The sequence below is a fragment of the Balaenoptera acutorostrata genome, chromosome 6 (assembly GCF_949987535.1).
Source record: "Balaenoptera acutorostrata chromosome 6, mBalAcu1.1, whole genome shotgun sequence".
NCBI classification, from domain to species: domain Eukaryota; kingdom Metazoa; phylum Chordata; class Mammalia; order Artiodactyla; family Balaenopteridae; genus Balaenoptera; species Balaenoptera acutorostrata.
In genome coordinates, this window is record NC_080069.1 from 82434624 (window position 1) to 82452035 (window position 17412).

Here is a 17412-nt window from a genome sequence, read left to right on the forward strand (position 1 = left end):
TCTCTTAATAATTTATCATTTCTTAAAACATGACCCATTTTACCTAGTTTTGCAAATTTACTTGCATAATTTATATGTTAACAATTTTTATTAATTTCTTCTGAATCTCTGGTTATGTCCCTTTTTCATTTGTAACTCAAGGAATTGGGGTTTAATTGCCCTACCCACTACAGTAAATAGTAAAGATACTCTTTCCTCAATATTATGATCTTTGAAGTTAGAAAATTCTTCCATGCAGTTAATTTGTATGTTTTATCCTGCTGTTGTTTTTTTTTAACTTCTGTCTCCCATAAAAAGTCTATTGTATCAGCCTTCTAAAGCAACCTTATTATGAAGTCACTTGTTAGTTTTCTTCTAAATTACATAATTTTAGTTTTTTGATATAGCCTCATGGAACACAATTTTCCAGAATCTTTATATTCTCTTTTGGAATTTCTTCAAGAGGTCAAACATTTTTGGCTAAATTTTTGATGTATCTTAGTCACAGTTACATTGCTTGCCTTTAAAAAATAATAGTCTAGCCTGCTATATATTTTAAATAGCCAGAGTAACTCCATCCTCAGAGCAAATGATATTGAGAACAGATTTTAAAAAGCCTATTTTGCTTATGTAGTTAACTTTATATTTTTTGAGACAAAGAATTGTTGATCATGTCATGGATAGTGTTTCAGCAGTCTTAAAGATAAATAAAGGCTATTGCATATGCTGGTCCTGGGGTTTCCTGTTTGTCCAGAAACGGTCTGCTCCTTAATTTTGAATGAATTGTGAAATTGGCAAAGAAAAGCATGTTTGTAAGGCAGATAATGAAAATTCCAGGGAAGAGGCAAGGTGGGAGCTAATAGTAATTTATGTGATGCATATGTTTAAATATGTGTTAGTGTTTACATGTGTTTTTGTACAGGTATGATCAAATACTAATCTGTTTTCCAAGACAAAATGAATGTGATCGTTTAATAGTAACTTCAGTAGGTTCCACTTACACTTTGTAAAATAACAGTATCTTCTAAAAATCTAGCATTAAACACTGGTATAGCTGCAATTGAGTAACCTTGAATAAAGCAGTACAAATAGGTGCTTTTAAAAAGGAAGCAGAAGTGATTTTGTGAATATTCAACTTTCTGACAGTATGTTTACTGTGTAAGTGCGCTAATGATTTGCCCCCTTGAGAAAGGTTTTTAGAGGATCAGTAAGGCATTACTTGTATGAGAATAGGATATTATCACTTTTCTCACTCTCATCTTTTTTTTTTTAGGTCATGGAAAATGGAAGATTTGCAAAATACAAATATTTTACCCATGTCATGATCAATAAAACAGACATGTTAATGATAACCAAAAGGTAACTTTCTTTCTCTAATATAATTTGATAAGGGGTTAACTGATAGCCACTCATGAAGTGAAGCAGTTTTTATTCACATCTTGTTCCACATATTTAACACTGATTCATACTAATTATGGTTCTCTTGCTCTACAAGCCTCGTGCCTAAAACTTTGCACGCATACAGATAAATGCATAACCATGCACAAACATAATTTTAAATTAAATATTTTAGTATTTGTTTCAACCAACTAAATGGATAGAGAAATTCCTGTAAAACTATCCTCTCAAGGGTAGGCAATACCATTCCTTCCCCCTCTCCGAAAAAGTATGCAATTTCAGGTTACCCCAGAAGTTAGTAGTCTTCTGGTGGTATCTAATCATTCGAATGTATAGAGATTCACTCACATAAGTAGATATACCACTGGAGACATTAGTTTTTTGGGGGATACTCCCAACTACAGCCAAATCTTCAAATAAACCTGTAGACAGTGGAGGGATACATGTAAAAATACACAGTGGCATAGCCTCGGAGGGGCAAGTGTTTGCAGGAGGTATTATTATGAAACCACGGAAAAAAATAAGCAAGTGCAGTAGTAGGGTGGATTTTTCTGGATGACGGAGAGTGAAACTGTGGCTGAGGAGGAGAGATTATGGCTAAATAGAAAAGAGTGGCTAATTAAGCTGTGTGGTTTTGTTCACTGCCAAAAAGGTAAACTTATATAAGCATCTTGTTGGTTCAAGTTGACTATTGAACTTAGCAATCATTTTTAATGTTTTTAATCCTAATAATTTCTAAGCCCCAAATTTATAGCACTATCTTAATTTTCTTGTTTAAAAAGTAACATAAAATATAGAAAACTCACACAGTATTAGAAGGTATAGATGTGAAAGCCAGTATTCATTCCATCTCAGATACCGGTCCCTCTTTTCCCCTTCCTAGAGGCAACTACTTTTGTATCTTTGAAATATTCTATGCCTATACAAGCAAACATGCTATCAAAGCATACATCTGCCTATAAAGGCATACACATACATATTTTAATGTAAATAGGAATCTATTATAACACCATCCTGTACCTTAATTTTTTGCTTAAGATCTATGTCTTAAAGAGTATTCCATGTCAGCATATGGAGATCTTTCTTAATTTGTAAATGACTGCCTGGTATTCATTCAGAAGTATGTGCTATAATGCACATCTAAGTTGTTTCTGAACTTTTATACTTACAGACAATGCTTCAACAGTCATTTTTCTTCATAGCAGCATTCACTCATGTTTTATTAACCCTTCTCCCCATTGACTGAGGGAAGGATGACTCATTAGAGTTAAACAAGAGTCAGTTGCAAAGTTTATTATTTCCAGATCTTGCAACATGTGTTTTTTTTTTGGCTGCAATGGTTCTTCGTTGCTGTGCATGGGCTTTCTCTAGTTGTGGCAAGCGGAGGCTACTCTTCATTGTGGTGCGCGGGCTTCTCATTGAGGTGGCTTCTCTTGTTGCGGAGCATGGGCTGTAGGCGCGTGGGCTTCAGTAGTTGTGGCTTGCGGGCTCTAGAGCACAGGCTCAGTAGTTGTGGCACATGGACTTAGTTGCTCCGCGGCATGTGGGATCTTCCCGGACCAGGGATTGAACCCGTGTCCCCTGCATTGGCAGGCGGATTCTTAACCACTGCGCCACCACGGAAGTCCATTGCAACATTTTAGAAATTACTTTCTTCTCAACATAGTAGACCTCTTTAAATGAGGTCACATAAACCTTGACAGAGTAAGTGTAGTAAGCTTACTACATATCCATTGTAAGTTGTAATGATTGCACTAGTTGTAGTTGATTGAAAGATGATATTTATACTTAGGAGGTCCTTTCTTTCCAAATGTTGCACTTGAAGATAAAGGATCTTTTAACCAGGAGAGGGAGTACTAGGTGCCTGAAATAAGATTAGCCTATCTTTGATTTTCACATGGTTGAAGATGTACTGGAAGACCAGTAGGTTTGTTCCAGCAGCCCCTATAATCCAAGATTGGTGAAAGGGGATCAGAGGCAGAAGATTGAGATGAAAGAGATAAATCTTAATTAGCTTTCTCCTTTTCCATTCTAGCCAGGTGCCAGCTGTTTCTTTAATTTAGTCCCTTAACTTAAAGTATATGTCACTTAAAGAAACCTCTGGTTGTACCTAGAATTGATGTTTCAACCAGAAAGAAGATTTGGGGAAGAAAGACCTTTGAAGGAAGAATTAAATAGAATTATTATAGACAGAATGAATTTTCATCTCTTGATTTCCTTCCTCAAAATGGGGGGAAAACAAGAATTAATTTTTTTTTAATTATTATTTATTTATTTATTTATTTTTGGCTGTGTTGGGTCTTCGTTTCTGTGCGAGGGCTTTCTCCAGTTGTGGCAAGCGGGGGCCACTCTTCATCGCGGTGGGCGGGCCTCTCACTATCGTGGCCTCCCTTGTTGCGGAGCACAGGCTCCAGACGCGCTGGCTCAGCAGTTGTGGCTCACGGGCCCAGCTGCTCCACGGCATGTGGGATCTTCCCAGACCAGGGCTCGAACCCGTGTCCCCTGCATCGGCAGGCAGATTCTCAACCACTGCGCCACCAGGGAAGCCCAAGAATTAATTTTAAAAGCCTCTTTCTGATACAGATTGGTAAATATATTACATGGAGCCTTAGTATTAAAAGCATTTTGTTCTAAAGCATTAATTACATGAAGGTTCTCCAAAATATTGCTTGGTAGCTGGTTCTCTAAATTTTTCCTATTTCTTAAAAACATTTCTTATACATTTTACTTTATAAGTACTTTGTGTTTTCTAATATAAGTATGTTGTGCTTGTACATTTCCCACTAAACGTTGCTACATAAATTTTGTTATGTTTTCATTCTCATTCAGTTCAAACTATTTTCTAATTTCCTTTGAGATTCTTTGACCCATGGATTTTTTTTTTAGAAGTACGCTTTTTTTTTTTCTTTTTAATAAATTTATTTATTTAATTTTATTTTTGGCTGCTTTGGGTCTTCGTTGCTGTGCACAGGCTTCCTGTAGTTGTGGTGAGCGGGGGCTACTCTTCGTTGCGGTGTGCGGGCTTCTCGTTGCGGTGGCTTCTCTTGTTGCGGAGCACGGGCTCTAGCTGCACAGGCTTCAGTAGTTGTGGCTCGTGGGCTCTAGAGTGCAGCCTCAGTAGTTGTGGCGCACGGGCTTAGTTGCTCCGCGGCATGTGGGATCTTCCCAGACCAGGGCTCGAACCCATGTCCTCTGCATTGGCAGGTGGATTCTTAACCACTGCGCCACCAGGGAAGCCCTAGAAGTATGCTTTTAAGTAAGCATTTGGAAGTATTCTTGTTATCTTTCTGTTACTTGTTTTCTAGTTTAATTTCATTATGATCTGAGAACATACTTTGCATGATTTCAGTTCTGTTAAATTCATTAACGTTTTTTATAACCCAGAATATAGTCTCTCCTGGTGAATGTTCTATGTGCCCTTGCAAAGAATGTGTATCCTGCTATTATTATTATTATATTATTGGATATAAGTGCTTCAGTTTTTAAAGTGGCTTCTTTCTTTCTTTTTCTGAGTGGTGTGTTGTTTGTAACAAAAGGAACATTTGGACAGCTTACATGTGAGTGGCAGTATAGTTTTGATGAGTTTACCAAAGAGCCATTCATTGTTCATGAGAGAAGGTTGCGCATTGAAGCAAAGGTATGTTGAATAGATTTTTTTGAAAACTTGGAACTGAAAACAACACATTAAAATAGTCTTTACTTTTGTAATGTTTCTCCCTCTTTTTTACATGTTGCTTGGTCTTTGTATGGTTTTTCTTTACACCTGCTGTCTTACTCAAGCTTAAAGAAAAGAAAGCTAGGCCAAGAAAAAATGTGCTACTTTATGTGCTCTTACATAGACCACAGCGTTCCTGGGCCCTCATTTTATACTCAGTAACAGAACCACAGCTTTCCCACTGCTATCCAAGGCACCAAAGTGAGATATTTGTACACCTCAGAATCCCTAGCAGTTGCCTACAGAATTTTTTTCCCTGAAAATCTCGCTGATGGACACTTGAAAAGTTCTCGCTCTAACAGCCCATTATTGATAGTTCTTTCTCTTTTTATAGATATTATCTTCCTAATTCAGTTATAATCTTCTTGAATGCGGAGACCATTTCTCACTCTGATTTCTAGCAGCTAGAACAGTACGTGGTATTTGGATGTTGATATAAAATACAGCAAATTGCTAGTCATTTGGTAAATCATCAGAGTCTCTATAGCCATTGTAAGTTGTAATGATTGCACTAGGTACTGTAGGTGACACAGAGAAATATAAGATAATGTATTTGGCCTCACAGTATTTGACCAGACACCTATGTGAAAAGGGCCACTTTGGTACTGGCTATATTAATCAGAAATATGTGACTCAGCCCAAGTTAGTTTTGTTCACTGTTATTTTTGTTAGGTTTGATTTTGAGGGATTTAATTGGCTCATATAACTGAAAAATCCAAGTCTATATCTTGTAGCTTAATTATGCTCAAATGATGTCATTAGTATTTATTCTCACACCCTTCCTCTCCTCCTTCATTCTGTCCATCTTTGCTGCCCTCATCTCTAGGTTCTACTTTCTTCAGTGTTGGCTTCATTCTCAAGCAGGCTATCCTTTGGTGACACTATGGCCAGCAGAAGTTCCAGGCTCATATCCTACTAGCTCAGCAGAATGAAAGCTTCTCACTGGGTCTCACTGGGCCACCTTTGGTCACTTCCTTGTTCCTGAACCAGTCACTTTAGTCAGGAGCTGGAATGGGCCAGCTGGCCAGGTGAGGGTCACAGGATCACTGTGGTGCTACCGAGAAGGAAGGGTCAGCTCTATATGAAGTTTTGGGAGTCAAAGAGGGTGAAAAATAGTTACCCAAAGAAGATTCAAGAAATTGTTACTGGAAGAAGGGGCATTGGATGCAGACAGGCAGAAACAACAGATTTCTTCTAGACTAGCCTATAGAACAGAACTATCCCTAGGCCTTGTGCTTAACTAGTGAAGACCATTTATCCAATCTTACCATTCATTCCAAAGACATGGGGCAGCTCTTAAGTAGACTGGATGTTAGTTTTTGAGGATCTTAGACCAACTTACCCATTGAGAATTTCTCTGATTCACTCAGAAAATGAAGAACCCTGCGGCCATATATGAAATGATGGATAGTAGTAGCTGTTAGGCTCTGCTGTAGCCCATATTGCATTTCCTGGCTTTTTTATCTCCAAGGATAAACTTCTTCTTACCTCCTTGATTTCTTCCCCTTTCGCCTTTCCCTTGAGACCTTATATCAGCAATCATCCTTTTTTTTTTAATAAAAGAATCTGATTTCTTCTGGAGTCTATATATGCATGGTTAGTTGAATTACTTATAGAAATTGTTAGACTAGTAAAATATTGCTTCTTCTATGTCCTTACCCATGGTTAATAGAAGTAATCACCACACTCCTCCTCGATAATCCTGTTCTTTCTATTTGTCCCTCTAATACTTAACATCCACCATTAGGTAGTTCTCCTTCCACAAACACAACAGAATACCAAAGGAGTTTAAAAAGTGGAGGACAATCGTATAGGATCTAAGACCCACCCTGATTTCTTTGATTCTGAAGCTACTGGTTTAAAATGTCAGAAGTTACATATATAAACACATACATACACACACATACATACCTATACAACATATGTGTATATGTATGCACACATACATGTGTACATTATTTTTGAGCTGAATTTATCATGAGGCCATGGCCAGATATCAAGGACTATCTGAGACATTATTTGGAGAGAGAAAACAGTGGTACTGCTTCTAGATTGATCTCCTTCCCATCCTCTGCGTCAACCCTTGATGGCTTTTGCAACTGAAATCTCACCTAAAACTTTTTATCTTAGGTTTAGTGATAATGGATGGCTTAGAATTTAGTCTTTTTTTTTTCCATTTATGTTTGATTCTTCTTGATTTCTCATTCTTGGCTTTTTTTTGGTGGCATTTCTTTATGGTATTTCTACAACTAGATTCCCATGTTAATGAAGCTACTTATTCTATTTATAGGAGCGGGTGAAGTCTGTATTCCATGCCAAAGAGTTTGGAAAAATAATTAACCTCAAGACCCCAGAGGATGCAAGGGTAAATATAGTCAATCTTTTGCTTAAACAGATAGCAGCTTCTCATTTCAAAGCCATGTAAGTTGCATTATTCTTTAAGGTAGATAAGTTGTGTTTGTTTTTTAATTTTATGTTTGTGTTTTGACAGTTTTAATATATGTAACTAGATAATATTTCCCCCAAATTATTTTTTCATTAGATTGAATTCAACACACCTACTTGTCTTTGAAATCAAATTGTTCTCTTATTTTAAATCCTAACTGTAATACTTTGCCAAAAAAAGCCAACAAATGAAAGAAATTAATGCCCTCTAATGCTAATCTACCAGCTCCAGCAGGAAAAGTATAGCCCCACGTTGTTTATTTCTCTACTGTATAGCTATAGTGATTTTTTTTCTTTAATTACTGTAGCCTGGCACAAGGGGAAAAGAGCCACACCTGTGGTCAGAAAATCTGGGTTTAAATACTGGTTCTGTTCCTTCTTGACTGTAGGACCTTGGGGAAGTCAGTTAACCTCAGCTTCCTCAAAATGTGAATTATGTGAACTGAAAAGCACTATACATACTTTAGGGATTATGGCAATTATAAGGATGTGCACTGTCAAGAAAAGGAAGACTATGAATTGATTATCTACCTCGTTGGTCACAACTAAGACATTATTCCTGACACTGAAGTATACGCACTGTGTCGTGAAACTTACAATAAGAACACATGGGTTCTTTACTGAATCCCTGAGCCTCCCGACCTCTCTGTGTTGGTCCTGGCTGGTTATGATTATTTACCAGTTCACTTCTCACATCTGGAGCTCAAGCCAGAAACCTCTCCCACCCATACAAATGTACCTTGGACCATTTAGCATGTGCTGTGCAATTTTCTATCTAGACATTGTGATATAAGGTAACACTGACATATTAACAGTAGAAAACTGAAAGGAGGCCAAGTTACAAAGAAAGAGGGATAAAGTTACTAGACCCTCAATATGCATGTTGCCTGGAACAGGGAGACAGTAGAGCATGATGACAGCATGACTTTCAGGCCATCTTCTTTGTGCTGCTGAAGGACATTACCTTCAGTTTCTCTGTAATAAGTTTTCCATTTAATCTCTGTCACTGTGTTATTTTATCCCAGAAGGTTTCTTTTTAATCCTCCTACTCTGCCAGAAACATCCAGAAAAGGCTACCGAGTCCATTTCTCTTTCTCTACTTATCTTAGAGCTATTTTCACTAGGTTCTTCTTAAGTAGAAAAGCACAAGTATCTTTGCTTAAGCTTTTCATAATGGGATAACACCAGTATCACCTCCATGGCTTTTATTTGTCATGCAGGCCTAATGATAATAGACATTATTGACAGAAAGGTTTACAATTCATTTGCATTTTAATTTTGTGATTTAAGATCCTTTCAAATTAGAAAAATGTATCATAAAAGCACCTAATATGCTCAAGAATGTTGCTATGCTACTACCCACTGTAGAATTATATGTAATTATTCCTACTCAATCAGTAAATCCAATATATGGAATCGTGAAGGTTTGTGATACAGAATTGGCATAGGTTGAAAGGAATTCTACATAGGTGATTTTCACACTATGCCAGAGTTATTCAATCCAGCTGTCAAATTACCCTTCTCTCTCAGGATGCTTCATTTTACTTTGCTTATTCTGAAGATGAACATCTGAGTCCAAAGACCTTAGAAAAACATTATTACTACTGTTAATTCAAACCCAGTACCATTGTCCCTGAGTCATCTGGGCCATTTAAGTCAGTGAATGATCTCTCCTGCATAGAGAATTTAATTATTGGCTATAGCAGTATACTCCTAACTCAACTGGAAAGACAACTTCTAGATTTTCATTCATTATATTTTGTCATTGCAAGTTCATTGAAGTTAAGTAAACGTTGCTTCATTTCCCCACAACAGTGGATCCTCAGAAAGCTAGAAGAAGCAAGAGAACCTTCCCCAAGCCTCTGACAGAGACTGCTGCCTGAAGATACACAGCAATAAATCATTACAATTTCTACCTTGTACCTTCTAAAACCTGTTTGGGAAGTATAGTATAGAAGTAATTTCAAGTACTTTTAAAAAAAAATCAGAATCAGGTAAAACAGTTATGTGATTAAACTGTTTCAACTCTTTGGGGATCCATTTGGTTTTCTAACTTGAATCATGCATCTGGTTACAATTCTAATTACTTTATAAAGGAAATATTTCTTTTATGAATCTTAAATATTTGCTTCAGGTGATTCTCTGTAATGGTGGAGAAATTGCCCATATTTAGCCTAAATTTAATGGAGCTAAATGTAATGTTCCTAGTTCACATTTTACAGTTCTATCATGCTTACTTCAAGGTCCCTGAATGAGTGATGGGTAAATGATCAAATCAAACATTGCCTTAGTGGTATCAAGATAACCTTGGTGGTAGTTTCTTTAGAAACATGAAGTTCTTTTTACAGATAAATATTTTGGTATGATTTTCCTTATTTTTTTAAATAGAGAGTAGGTTTGAATTACTATATGAAGTACATAGCATGACTATGAAAAACAATCTTTTTTATTTTATATAATACAGATTGACTAATACCCCTTCAAGCCTCATCCTAAGAAAGGCTTGAAGAAATGAGTGTGCTACCCAAAAAGGGAAGGCCCCTCTCAGAACTTTCAAGCCTTAGAAATACTTCCTCAAGCCAACTCCTTGAGATCTACTTGGTTTACCAAGGTCATGTTTAATAGATTGCTGACCTTAAAGGAAAATTCCTTAGGCCTTAACAATACCAACTTCCTATTCACTGGTGGTATGAAATAAACAAAAGTCCCACCATCTTAATACGAGTTATGCTTCAGAACAGACAGCCCCTCTCTATATGCATTTCGGGTAAATGTATGTACCCTAAAGTCTAGCCCAGTAACCTGTCCTGTTGGCAATAGATTGAGAATTTCTGGTTTGCTTTGTCTACAATTATTCAAGTGAGAATTACTCTTTTAAGTGTATACTTGTCAGAACAAAACTCATGGGCTGCACATTAGTAAAGATGTCATGGGGGGTTTTTTCCTTGATTTTTGTCCAAGATCCTTGTACCTTGATATTAATGGACTTTTTCAAGTGAAAGGGGATGAATATATGATTGTGAACCATGAAGAGAATGATGCAGTGTCTTACTTAGTTATTGAATAATACAAAGTATTTGATGCATGTTGTGCGTACCGCCAAATTACTATAAACTGTTTTTAGAATTGGAGACTACATAAGTCAATGGTTGTGAAATTCTCCTCAGATTCCTTGCTTTGTTGTAAAAGCTAAAATAAACAGCATGCCAGACTGTAATTGTATTTCTTCCTGACGAAATCTTGCTACTAAATACTATTGATTTTCCTCTGATTACAAATCTCATTGTTTATTAATAATAGTTTCCTTCAGAATTTTTTTTCTTTGCTGAACATAAATTTAATCATGAGATGGCAAATTTCAAATCTCATCATAGTGCATGCTCCCATGATGACCTTTGTTCAAAGTAACATGCACTTTTTCTCTGTTGCTGAGCTCTGTCAATTTTGCATACGTTAGAATTAAACCTAAGAGCAGAGGCAGTCAGAAAGCTTTTGTCAGATTGTCCTCATCTGAAATGTTGTTTTACTGGAGTTCTAGTCAGTGCCATTAGCCAAGTACCTCATTACCTACTCCAGTTTCATGATTTTATTCTCAGAAAAATACAGACCCATAACTCTTTGGGTATCCCATAGTAAAAGGGAAAAGTCTAAAAGAGTAAGGATAGAAATTCTTCTGGTATCCTCTGGAGGCCAGGCGAAGTGGGTCTTGTAACTACTATACATGCAAAGCCAGTGTGCCTATCCTTCCTGTTCCCTTACCAATGAGAACCTAGAAATATCTTTCCTTATTCTTTCTCTACCCATCAGTCATCTACCCACTAACACCTCCCATCAATTCCTGTTTCTAGAATGGAAAGACCCACAATTTCAAGAGCAGTAGTTTATCAATTGTCTTAGAAGATTTTCTTCATCTAAACGAAGAACATAAGTAGATCACTAGATGCGTCAGTCTTTTTAGCATAACATTTTACAATTTACAATTATGTGTTTGATTCTGTAGTCTTTTTCTTGGATATTACAGAGTCCATAATCTTACGGTATTTAAAAATAATCTACCCTGAATTATATTTAACTGTGTTTAGTGGCTCTCTGCTTGAGAATTGCAAAGTTGTCTTCGTTTTTTGGTAATTGCTATGGAAGATGTCCTGAGTATCCTGTCCTTTATCTCTTTGTATTGATATTATGTGTTAGCTATAGCTCTATACCCTTCATGTATCCTGATCTGTGATTATTGTATGAAGCTGAAGGCAGAGTGTCTGTTCCCTGCCAACTCCTCCAGAAAACTATGATCCCTAGACATAGCAACTTTTTTTTTTTTAAGAATCAATTTTATTTATTTATTTATTTTTGGCTGTGTTGGGTCTTCACTGCTGTGCGCGGGCTTTCTCTAGTTGTGGCGAGGTGGGACTACTCTTGGTTGCAGCGTGCAGACTTCTCACTGCGGTGGCTTCTCTTGTTGCGGAGCACGGGCTCTAGGCGCATGGGCTTCAGTAGTTGTGGCACACAGGTTCAGTAGTTGTGGCTCACGGGCTCTGGAGCGCAGGCTCAGTAGTTGTGGCGCATGGGCTTAGTTGCTCCGCGGCATGTGGGATCTTCCCAGACCAGGGATCGAACCCGTGTCCCCTGCATTGGCAGGCGGATTCTTAACCACTGCGCCACCAGGGAAGTCCCTAGACATAGCAACTTTGATTTCTGATACAATAAGAAGCTTGTGAGGGCCTCCCTGGTGGCGCAGTGGTTGAGAGTCTGCCTGCCAATGCAGGGGACGTGGGTTCGAGCCCTGGTCTGGGAGGATCCCATGTGCCGCGGAACGGCTGGGCCCGTGGGCCACAATTGCTGAGCCTGCGCGTCTGGAGCCTGTGCTCCGCAGCAGGAGAGGCCGCAATGGTGAGAGGCCCGCGCACCACGATGAGGAGTGGCCCCCGCTTGCCGCAGCTGGAGAAGGCCCTCGCACAGAAACGAAGACCCAACACAGCCATAAATAAATAAATTAAAAAAAAAAGAAGCTTGTGATTTCTTCACATTTACAAAATACTCTCTGAACCAAAGAGCGTGTGCACTTCTGCAGTGGCTTCCCTATTACAGTATGTATGTTGGCTGCTTCTTTCCTGGTGTTAGCAAGACCTTGGAATTTTTCGCAGGCTCAGTTTAGTACAGCTGAGTTATTTTCTGGTTCCTAAATATCATGACTAGCTGTAGGAAGTCCTTCCCTGTCCCTCTCTCCTCCAGAATCCTAATCCATCCCCAAATTATCCTGTGGCCTCCAAATAAGAAAATCTTCTTAAACTTATTTATCATTTCTATAAAATTATCTCTCTCATTTTTTCCAATGGTAGTAGCAGTAATATAATACTATCCCAGTGAATATATACGCACCTAGCTCATCTCTTAGAAAGAGCCTGCAAAGTAGTATCCTATTCCTGTCTGGTAAAAAATAAAGACACTACTCTGTGCCGAATTTTATGAACCTTATTCAGTCATTAGTTACCAGTTTTAGTTGGTACTTCAGGCCAAGCCAAAGCCCCAGTATTAAAAAGGTTGGGACAAGGTACTGGGTTAGTTTGCCTGTAGGAACTGAAAGTGCACCGCATACACTGAAGGGAGAAGTAGCTGTTTGGAAATGGGCGTTTTCATGCCCCAGCCAACACAAGTCAGAGAAATCTGTTTGGGTTCTAGGGCCATTGCTTTTACCTTTTCTCAAGATCAGCTAAAATCCTCAAGGACAGTATTTTTCAAACTGTAGTTCTTAACCCATTAGTGAGCTGTAAAATCAGTTCAAGATCAGCATATTTTAAAAATAGAATAGAAAAGAAAAGAAGAGAGTTTTGCGTGTAACAAGGTTAAATATTGTTTCCTGAAATATCGTTTCAGTTAAATAATCTATACTGTGTGTACTGGGTCACAATATAAAACGTACTTTCTTATTGGGAATTGCAATTTGGGGGGGGGGGGGTGGTGGTGGGGAGAAAACCCTTGGAAGCCAGTGCTGTAGGAGGCGTTTACCATCCAGTGACTTTTGAAACAATCTGGGCTGTGCCAAGCCTTACCTTACCTTAGATAAGAAGCAACAGATCCACGACTCAGGGAGTCTTTAAGTTGTGAGCACTGCCTTTTTCTTTTCTTTCTTTTGAGTGAGAAGACAGGATAGCTCTTGTTTCGGAAATGTTTCCCTTTCCTGGTGTGTATCAGATACCCTTAGATACCTGTGTAATATGTCCCACTAGATATCAGTGATCTAGAAAAAGCATAGACACGTTAGATCCACAAACAGCAAGCACCCAAAAAAGGTCATAGGATATCCTTTAACTACATGTATTTCAATCTCTTGTGCACTAAGCATTCTACTAAGATGGGCACAGAAGTTCTCCTTTTAAGTACATTGAGTGTGCTCCATCTGCCTTCTGTCTGATTCACCATACAGGTGGCAAAGGCAAATGGGGAGCTTATTCATAGGTCACAATCTTTTAGGGCCAAAATACTTATTCTCTGGAGGGTGCTAAATAAATGCCAGTGCTGTTTAGCTGAAAATAATTGGATTTCCTAATTTCTGTAGGATTCAAGTAGAAAATACACATAACCTGATTCTTTTTGCAAGATTCAATACAAAATTTATTCACTCTGGTATTCTTTGGTGCTACCCAGTATCACTGATAGCTCCTTTGCATACTATAAACGAGGACCATCCACCCTCCTGCCCAATCCTTTGAAATATACTTTTGAAATTATACCTTACTGCTAATGCTATACCTAATCAAGCTAGCACTGATCAGTTAAAATTTTTAGGATTCTTATCATCTATATTTTTGATCATTGCCCAAAACAGCTATCAGTGCAGACCTTTTCTTATGCTTCTTTTCTTTCTACCACAGTTGGTGTAAAGCAGTACTTGTTTCAGGGCTATCCTAAAAGGCCAGCACAAGGACTGAGAAGATGCTGGATCATACTCTTTTACAAACCTTCTTCATGTTTCTTTAACTGAAACCGTTTTTACTTTATTTCCTCTTTTGTAAGGTAAATTGTTCAATGTCTTTTTTTTTTTTAAGTTTTGCTTTACAATTACAGATTAGTTCTTTTCTAAAAGCATTATGGCATTTCCAAAAAACTGATAATTCTGGTTACCCAATGAGCCATGTAAGAGATGAAACTTCAAATTATATAGGTTGATATGAGTATATTTTTTAAATTTTTATTACTTTATACAAATCCAAAGTTATTTGTATTATAGTTTAGCACCTGCTGTGATATCTGTCAACCTGAAAATCCCTGTCTGTCACTGAATACCATTCACATTCATTTAGTATTGCTCTGATACCTTTAATAATGGGTTGCTTCTAACGAAGTCCTTGTAATAAGAAACCCTGTAAGAGCAATATAATAAAAAGTCTAATAATCAGAAGTGTACTTAAGATAGATCGTGTTGGAAACCCCCAACATTTCTTCTAATGCTATCATACCACCAGCGTTCTATTGGCTACCCAAAAGTTTCCACTTTGGGAGCTGAAAAATGTTCAAGTAACAATGTAGACTACATTGAAATGTTCTCAATGTCAATAATTTTATACCCACACTCACAGACTATTAGAAATTGTATGTGGGACTTGTTGCAAGGTCAGGTTGTTGTAGACCTTTTAAAATGATCATCTCTATATGTGAATATGTGTATTACATATAAAATTGAATTTTTCAGGGAATGTGCACTTTAAAAATATTTCCTTACTAATTTTTGTATTGACCAAATAGTCTTTGCTCCTTTGGAATGCTTATTCTTTAGCAAAAATATGATTGTTGATGATGACAGTTCTTTAAATGTCTGTTTCTGCATCAGTGCAATATTTCCTTCACTTTTGTGTTCCTTATACTTACGTCTGACCCGGTTGCCTGTTATACAGTCTCTGCCTTGATTCTGTGTGTTCTGGTAAAATAATTAATTTATAAACAGAAACGTTTACAGTGAAGTTCTTCCTCTTGAAATTGAACTTAGTCTTTTTTTCCACTGAAAATTGGTTGACTATGCTCACCAATGACTTTTTTCTAAATAATAATTTCTTGCTATTGGTAGAATTGGATTGCTTGGTCACTGACTGCCCAGTTTAACTATGTGTACCTCTTTCAAATAAATTGAGTCAAATAAAGATTTCTGATCTTCAGTCTGCCTCTATCTTTAGTTACTGGATAGAACTAGAAACATTACCAATAAGCCTTCCCTTGCCTATCTAAACTCTGCCCTCTGTGGGTTCTTAATAAATGTAGATAACTAACAGATTGCCCAAGGTCCTAATTTTGCAGTCAAAGCTGACAGCATTCCAGCCTAGCATGATCAGTGCTGACCAAGAGGTTGAGTGGTAATATCCAGTAAATTCTTAAGCACCAAGACTGCCTCCCAACATCAGAAAACTTCAAATAGCTCATTTCCAAGGTAAGTACTGAGTATATTTTGAAAGAAGGGCTAGGAGAGAATTTTATACTTGCAGAATTAATATTAGCAGAGATAAGTAATATCTCTCTTCTAATATGGAGAGTTCAGCCTTTCCATGAGTTAAGAAAATATATTACTACCTTTTGTTAATTTATTCAACAGCCCTCTACAATTAAAAGTGATTCAAAGCCATTTTCTTATATGCTTTGTCAGCCAAAGATAAAAATAATAACTCAATGCTAGAAAGTGCTTAAAAACAAAATTCCACATTGTTTAATTCCTCTGGTTACTGAATCTCTTGAGCCCTTTTCACTTAATTGGATGATCTGAAGCAGTTCCTTACCTTTAGAGCATTGTGTCCACCCCCCACCCCAGCTCGTTTTGCTTTTTGTTTGTTACATTTCTAGATATCTTTGAGAGCTACTTCTCCATTCTTTGGTGTTTGTTTGTTTTTTGTTTTGGTGTTTTCATAGTCTATTGATTGATTTTTATTTTTTTATTAGAATATAGTTGATTTACAATATTATTTGAGTCTCAGGTATACAACATAGTAATTCAGTTTTTTTAATTTTTATTTTATATTGAAGTATAGTTGATTTACAATGTTGTATTTCAGGTATACAGCTAAGGTATTACAACACAGTAATTCAGTTTTTTAAATTTTTATTTTATATTGAAGTATAGTTGATTTACAATGTTGTATTTCAGGTATACAGCTAAGGGATTCAGTTATACATATATCCATTCTTTCTCAGATTCTTTTCCCATATAGGTTATTACAGAATATTGAGTAGAGTTCTGTGTGCTATACAGTTGATCCTTGTTGATTATCTATTTTATATATAGTAGGGTGTATATGTCAATACCAAACTCCTAATTTATCCCTCCCTCCCACTTTACCCTTTGGTAACTAACCGTAGGTTTGTTTTCAAAGACTGTGAGTCTGTTTCCGTTTTGTAAATAAATTCATTTGTATCTTTTTTTCTTTTTTTTTAGATTCCACATACAAGTAATATCAACTGATATTTGTCTTTGTCTGACTTAACTTCATTTAGTATGATAATCTTTAGGTCCATCTATGTTGCTGCAAATGGCATTGCTTCATTCTTTTTTTATGGCTGAGTAATATTCCATTGTATATATGTACCATATCTTCTTTATCCATTCCTCTGTCAGTGGAAATTTAGGTTGATTCCATGTCTTAGCTATTGTAAATAGTGCTGCTATGAACATTGGGGTGCATGTATCTTTTCAAATTATGGTTTTCTCTGGATATATGCCCAGGAGTAGGATTGCTGGATCCTATGGTAGTCCTATTTTTAGATTTTTAAAGAACCTCCATACGGTTCTCCATAGTGGTTGTACCAGTTTTACAGTCCCACCAACAATGTAGGAAGGTTCCCTTTTCTCCACACCCTCTCCAGCATTTATTGTTCAGAGACTTTTTGATGATGGCCAT

At 37.1% G+C, this 17412-nt stretch overlaps 1 protein-coding gene across 2 annotated transcripts in view; it reads left to right on the top strand.

Annotated features, from left to right (window-relative positions):
* Nucleotides 1-15671, top strand: part of VPS13A (vacuolar protein sorting 13 homolog A) — a 273046-nt gene extending 257375 nt beyond the window's left edge. Inside the window, exons 69-72 of one of the 2 annotated variants that reach the window (XM_007182291.2) lie at nucleotides 1253-1338; nucleotides 4891-5014; nucleotides 7383-7457; nucleotides 9353-15671. In XM_007182291.2, the coding sequence (XP_007182353.2) occupies nucleotides 1253-1338; nucleotides 4891-5014; nucleotides 7383-7457; nucleotides 9353-9403 (336 nt within the window). In that variant the 3' untranslated portion in view covers nucleotides 9404-15671. The remainder of the gene's footprint in view (nucleotides 1-1252; nucleotides 1339-4890; nucleotides 5015-7382; nucleotides 7458-9352) is intronic. The other variant, XR_009008570.1, reaches the window with a different exon arrangement.
* Nucleotides 15672-17412: the final 1741 nt, after the last annotated feature.